The 7,066-nt window shown below is 44.7% G+C and overlaps 1 protein-coding gene across 1 annotated transcript; it reads left to right on the forward strand.

Moving 5' to 3' along the window:
* The first annotated feature begins 1,796 nt into the window (after positions 1-1,796).
* On the forward strand, positions 1,797-4,196 carry FGFBP1 (fibroblast growth factor binding protein 1). Its single transcript, XM_085642392.1, has 2 exons — positions 1,797-1,994; positions 2,821-4,196. The coding sequence occupies exon 2, from the start codon at positions 2,847-2,849 to the stop codon at positions 3,591-3,593; it is 747 nt and encodes a 248-aa protein (XP_085498518.1). The 5' UTR covers positions 1,797-1,994; positions 2,821-2,846; the 3' UTR covers positions 3,594-4,196.
* Positions 4,197-7,066: the final 2,870 nt, after the last annotated feature.

A 7,066-nucleotide genomic window follows, 5' to 3' on the forward strand; every position in this document is an offset into this window, starting at 1 on the left:
TTATAAAGGGACATTGTTAAAGCTGATGACAATGATATATTGGGGATGTTGATGATAATGTTAAAAATTGTAATTGTGTCATTAATAAAGATGATTTTAATTATGTGGTATGGGAAACATGAACAGTGTTTTGTTTTTCTTTCAGCCCTGATGACGTCCTACAGTGGACGAAACGCGTTGACTGAATTTGTTAGGAACTTCTGTTGATGAACTGCTACAAACTTGTCAATTAATATTGATGAACTGTCATAATCGTTGTGAAAACACTATCCTAAAGTGACGTACAATAAATTGTGGATCTGTGGACTCAAGGAAATCTGTCTTTTGATTGAATCAGTTGTGAACGAATTTGCATTTGCAAATACTGATTACTGAACACTACGCTCCCTTCATTGTGGTATTTTTCATTGGAGGTGGTCCTGCAGCGGTGGGCTACAGAAGGTTGAGCGTGATTGACTGGATTAATAACATTGAATTGTTTTAGAAATAATCCTGTCCTGTGCACACCGGTTGGAAGCCCTCACCGCTAGGTTTAATTATTGGTGCTGCGTAAATAGTTTACACACTGCCATCAGTCATGGCCAGGTCCTGGGTCTTCTCTGCTCTCCTGCTCTCCAGGAACAGGAAGCAGGCAGCCAGGCTTCCTCCCTCCCCTAAGCCAATCAAAATGCTGCTCAAGCAGCATTGTGAATGGTCAGGACACCGAACAGCCAGGGGCAGCCTACATGGAGAAAAGGCAGAATGTGCATGACTGGTTTGGGCGGCCCCAAGGGGCCGACCAAACAGTCTTTACGGGAGTGGGCAGGCACACCACACATTCCCTCCCCTGCTCTCAGAGCAGCCCACCCGCCGCAGCCAATAATAAAAATGGTAATAACGGAAAGTTATTACCATTTTATGTTCCTACTTCTCGTACTGCAAGAAGCAGTGGGGTGACGCTCCTCCCCCCCATAGTGGAGGAACTGCCCCTGATTGCCTTTAAGCTAAGCCTAACTGTTCTGTGCCAAGCTATCAGAGGGTCTGGAAGAGGTTAATTTGGGGTTTGATTGTGACTTCACCCTAACAAGGATTGCAGTAGCTGCTTGAGTAGGGTTTCACACACCTCAACCTGTAACCGAATAACCAAAAATCATTATCCTCCTTATTTTTTTACGTTATCTTTGTCTGAAGCTTTATTACAACATACACTGTTCACATAATCTGAAAAGGCGAACCAAAGGAGATATTCAGTTGAAGGAGAGGCTCATCCTTGTGGGTCACCCTGAGCACACTGTAGTCACAGCCCACATCAAGACGGCGACCTTTCTCTCCTCTCTCTACCTGCCTGCTTGGATTCCCTGTAGAGGAAACACCCCGAGGAATAACATTTTTTCTTGCCACCCCATGAAAATAATAAAAAATGTTATGAGAGCCCCTGTCGAACTCTATGTCTATCAGAACGTCTTTTTAGTCACTGTTTTTGGAAAATGTTTCACCATTAGCAGCAAAGACTACTACCGGCAAGAAGGGACAGGAATGTTATTATAGCAACGAACAAGGACAATTGGGAACTTTTTCCAGAAACAACTACAAACAAAGGGGAGCTGCTTTAAACAGCCACGTCGTGTGTGGGAGTGAATGTTTGGTAGTGCAGAAACAAGCAGACCTTAAAAGGTTGCTCAGCGCCATGCAAAGAAAGGCAGGGATTTGACAAGTGACACATATAATTAATTTAAACGCGCCACTCTCACCCCACGGAAGTTGTAAGATTTTACTCTTTGAAAAAATGCGCCTGGAACCTTTTCAAGAAGGTGTGTCAAGTCTGGAATGAACAGTCGTGCCGCTTCCAAGCTCTTTTGTAATTGTTCATGGTGACGTGTAGGTGTGTCCTTGGCCCATTATAAATAGCAGGGCACCTTTCCTCAGAGGCACATTGTCTGACAACTCAGCCCAGGGCTGCACGGGACAGTAATCCGCAGACGCTGTATCCGAGGTCCCTCGCGCTCTGACACAAGGTACGTAGCCTTTCTTGGTGGTTTCCGGAAACCTTTGGCATGCAAATACAGCACTTAGAAGCCCGCAAAGTATCCTGCATTCTGTGTAAAACGTGAACATTGTAAAATATGTTCCTATTTAGTCAAGCACTACTGTTGATAATTTAACTGAAAGTGAACATGGATGTGTTCAGCTACGGTCTGCAAGGAGTTGTCACCGTATGTCTTTCATTTCGATAGCGTGGAAACTCGTCATTTCTCGTTTCAGGATTGAAATAAATATAAAGATGTTTTGTAAAAATAAAAAGCTTCCTCTGGGTATTGAACAGGCAAGCAAGCTACGTTGTTTTCGCAGCAAATTGTGATGTATGCATATATTCCAAGGTTTGTGTGCAATCTACAGGTTCTAAGAATTGCCAATTCTGATTTACCCTTCATCTAGTGGTGCTGGCACTAATTTCCCAGAAAGGCTGCGAAGTCAGGAGTTTAAACCGAAAAATGTAATCCAGCAATCACAACCATAAGTGTACTTATGTAGCACCATGGATTCTCCAATTTCCAAATGCACTACCTTTTATCCTTCTCAAGTTGATAAAACAAGTACTTCGTTTTATGTTCATTAGCCCTGTAGTCCTTTTACTTTACCCTTCCAGTTAGAAGATGGTATTCTGCTGTTAAGGCAATACAGGTGTTATTGTTTGCCATTTCTAAAGTGCAGATATTAAATAGCTTTTTAGTTATACATGATTTGAGGGATGTTATTTCAATGTTTGTAATGTATATTGTGAGATTTAAAGACGCCTTCACTGGTTGGCGAAGAAGTAAATTGTTTTATGTGTATTTGCAGGAGAGGTTCACAGCAGACGTGTAACCATGGAGATGAAGCGGCTGGGGCTTGTGTGCGTTGTGCTGCTGGTGTCACAGCAGCTTTTGGGAGAATGCAACGCACAAGAAGAAGGCAAGAAAGAGAGGAAAGGCAAAGGGAATAACCAGGGAGGAGAAAATCAGAAAGGTGGCAAGAAAGAGGAAAAGAAGCAAGCTGGTCCTCCCCAGAGCGAAAAGGGGCAGAAATCGAAAGGAGGGAAAAGTTCCTCTCCCGAGGGGAAGTTCACGACCAAAGATAAAAGTGAGTGCACATGGGCAGTGTCTGAAACAGACACCGTCAGCCTCAGAGTGGAATGCTTGAAGGGAGGGGAGAGCATCTGGTGCGTGTTCGCCGGGAGCCCTTCCTCGTGCCCGCAGTATGCAGCCAACCAGAAGAACTACTGGAAGCAGATCGCGCGCGCTTTGAAGAAACAGAAGAACCTGTGTCAAGACCCCAAGGCGGTCTTAAAGTCAAAGGAGTGCAAGAAGGGACCCAAGGAGGCGCACCTCAGCCTCTTCAGCTCCAGCCTTATAGAAGCTGCCCCTGGGAAGGAGAAAGTAATTCACCCCGGTAAAAAGCCCTCCCGCCCTTCGAACGCGACTGCTGAGGTGAAGCCGGACGCTGGGACGAGCAGTAAAGAATGCGTGGAAGACGAGAGCGTCGACCAGAAAAAGGTCGCGGAGGAGTACTGCGGGGAGTCGTGGAGCTCGCTCTGCGCATTCTTCTTCTCCATGGTTCAGGATAAAAAGTGCTGAAAAAGAACTGACCTTTCCATAGGTGCCTGTTGGCCCCCATGTGACGTGTTTGTGACACTTTCTGCTGCTTGGGTCTCGGTTTTTTAGACAACAGAATGATGCATTCTGGGACTTGTAGTTTCACTTTTAATATTGCATTTATAGACTCAAAATATCCAGCGAGCAAATAATATAGACTTAAAATTGAGGACCGACATACGATGCCACGTGTGCTATAGGGCGATGTAACATCTATATTTCTTCACTGGGGAAGTGTAGTGTGGTTTACTAGCAACTGTGTACTTATCACACAGTACCGTGTGCTATGCGCAGGGTGTTTGATGTAAATACTGTAATTATAAAAACAGAGCTGTGTATTTAAACATCTTTAACAGTGTTGTAAAAAAGCGGTTTCTTTTCTATGTTGATATACTGTAAATGTTATTCTGTACATATATTTTATCTGTGAACACTGGTGCAACGTGCACAGCTAAATACTTGCTTACTGTTCCTTGAGCGAATTTAAAACAGAACAAATGTAATACCTTCAGTGCTATGCACTCGTGTAGAGTCTAATGATTTTCATTGGTCAATTAGAATAAACGCTTTTGAGACTCTTTGAAACAGACGCATCGATTTCGTCTTTGGGCGTGGGGTATATGTGGAATGTTTCAATGCTAAATTACGAAGCTTTGCGTGGACAAGCGTCACTGGGAGCCCAGTGCTGCATTTTTAACGAGACCCTGCACGTTGAGATCCGAGCCCTACCTCGGGCACTTTAGTTTCATCTGAACACCAATTAGGGAGATACTTGCAGCATTCTCAGTGCATGTAATACACTACGTTTCAAATGAATGGCCTCCGCTTCTAATGCTCACACAGGCAGCTCAGCTGACAGACGGTCTGGATGCACAATGCTATTTAACAGCGTACCCGTACTTAACAGCATTTCTCGCAGAAAAAACAGTAAATGAAATGCACTGTTCCTAAATGGTAATTAAATTCGCTTCAAGGGTAGGGGCAACGTAAGACCCACTCGCACTTAAAATGTTATTAGCTTTATTAACACGAGGGCCACGTATAAACTCCATTAAGTTTTCTAAGAAACGCAATAACAATGTGTACCCGTTTGCACTGGGCGCAGTTGCGGACCCCTCACCAGCTTAGCACTGTCTCGAGGGCGTTCAGCGCGCACTTCTCTCCCACACAGGATCAAATTGCAGCTTCCGAGTTCCTCACAGCTCTCTGTAGGTCTGCCAAGTTTCCATATTTTAGCCCATCATAAACCGCACGTCCTGCAGACATGCACCAGCACTTATCCTTTTACCACCTCCCTAGTTCTGGTGGCAGGGAGCACCCCACTGACAGGGACCCACTCACACTCAGAACATCGGACATCAACAATGAGCGTCACAGACTGCCTGCGTGGGCGTGGCGATCCAGAATATTCATCCCGACTACCCCATGGAAATCATATTCTTTATAGACTTAAACTGGTCCTTTGGAGCAGGATACTTTCAGCACAGCGCCTAGTGATAGCTATTCCGCCACACCTGCTTAATTCCAAGCCTGCCTAGGCAGTTAAACATTCTTGCTGGAATAAAAAGCGTTTCTAACATATGAAGGAGAGGAGAAAGAGGGTGTGGACATTTTATTTCCAGCTGCAGGAAAAGCTTATGAAACTTAGTGGGCGCGGTATGTACTTGTTTATGCAGAACAGTAAAGCTTTCTCCTCTCACTCGCCGAAAGCCAAAAAGAAATGGTAATGTTGTGCGGTATTCATTGTTTCTGGCGGGGCTGCGGCTAATGCCTCATGCTATGTTGTTGGGACAGAAAAGCTTTCACCTCTCACTCGCTGAAAGCCAAAAAGACATGGTAAAGTAGGTGGCATGCATTGTTTTTGCTGGGGCCGCTGTTAACGCCTACAGCTATGTCGTCCAGAGTGGCGGCTGGATGGAGGTGTGAGTAGGCACTTCACGACACTGCACAAAAATGATAGACAGTAAGAACTCCCCCCAATGTGTTGTTTAATCACAACTAGATTTAAAAAAAAATGCGATCTGCCAACTGTGTCCTCAAAAATGTAAACCCATTTTCCCCAGCTCACCTCATTAGCAGTTCAAACACATCACCTGGCTCTGATGTGCCACTACCCATCTCATGAAGCTGTGGTTTAAACTAGTTGATGACAGCCAGACCTAAAAGCAAACAAAGCACCCAATGCATAAACAAAACAAGTACAAATGCATCTCACTCTCGGCGTAGCCCGCGGGTTAACTGACACTCGGTAAACAAGTGGGAGGCGTGGGGGGAGTGCGGCTGAGAGCAGGGATGCGCAGCGTTAACCCTGCGGGAGTGAGCGCGATAATTGCTAACAGATGGCGCTGCTCGCTCCCGCAAGGGAAACGCCAAACGTGCACGCGTTGCAATAGAAAGTAAGGCAAAACGTGCATGTTTTTGGCCAAAAGGCTGATCGATTCCAAAAGGACCCCTCCTATGCAGCGCGTAGGCGAGACCTAAAAATGTCTCCTGCTGCCTTACTCCACATTGTGAAGCATTCACGATATCCACCCTCAAAAATATAAAAATTATACATCACATACTACTGCAATCCCCCACTCCCAACCTCCTTCAGCATTCTTCCACTCATTAAATATGAAATACTAACTATTGGCCTTACAGCCATGCCAACTCTCCAGGCCTCACTAATAAAGGTCTCCTGCCATCCCACTTTAACTTTGCTCATCCTCTCCTTTCTCCTCCTCGCTGAGTACTTGGAGTTCCAATACCTATGACTTCCATAGATTTCTCAGGGGTATTCCTGCAAATCTTTGTGACTTTTACTCCAAATTTGACAGTAATGCTATAGGAGAAGATTTTGACTTCCAAAGCTTTGGCAATGTGAATTAAATTCCAAGAGAGTAGGAACATCACCTACATTCACAAGCACTTCCATCAGACGGGCAAGAGAAGGGCAGGATTAAGGAGACACTGCTGCATGCCCTGTCTCAGCCACGGTCAGTAGAGAACTGGAGACTGTAGAAGAAGGTGGTAGTCTGTTTTAACTGCATCTTTATAGACCCAGTGAGATGTAAAGGATATAGTGACAAATGGAGAAAATGTTTCCTGTTCCACTCTGGTCTGTTAAGCCAGGGAGATAGTGTAAGGCTGCTGCAAGCCATCTGGTATCAGGTTAGGGTAAAATAAAGTTGTGTTTTACACTTATGAGACATCATAGTAGAAAACCTTTAAAGACAATGGGCCCACTTCACAAAAACCTCATTTTACACCAACGAGGAATTCACAAAAGCATTCCTAGAAATGGGAAATGGATTTTCTACTGAAGATTTTTCTACAATGAATGTGGAGAACTCCACAGTAAAATTCCACAGAAGGTATGGGGAGTGGTTAGCCGTCTGAGTTAGCGACCACCACAAACGTACATTTGTGAGCATTAAAAAACTCCAATCCAGACCCTTCCAAATATGGCGAAT

Source organism: Triturus cristatus, chromosome 2_2, assembly GCF_964204655.1.
Source record: "Triturus cristatus chromosome 2_2, aTriCri1.1, whole genome shotgun sequence".
Classification (NCBI taxonomy): Eukaryota; Metazoa; Chordata; class Amphibia; order Caudata; family Salamandridae; genus Triturus; species Triturus cristatus.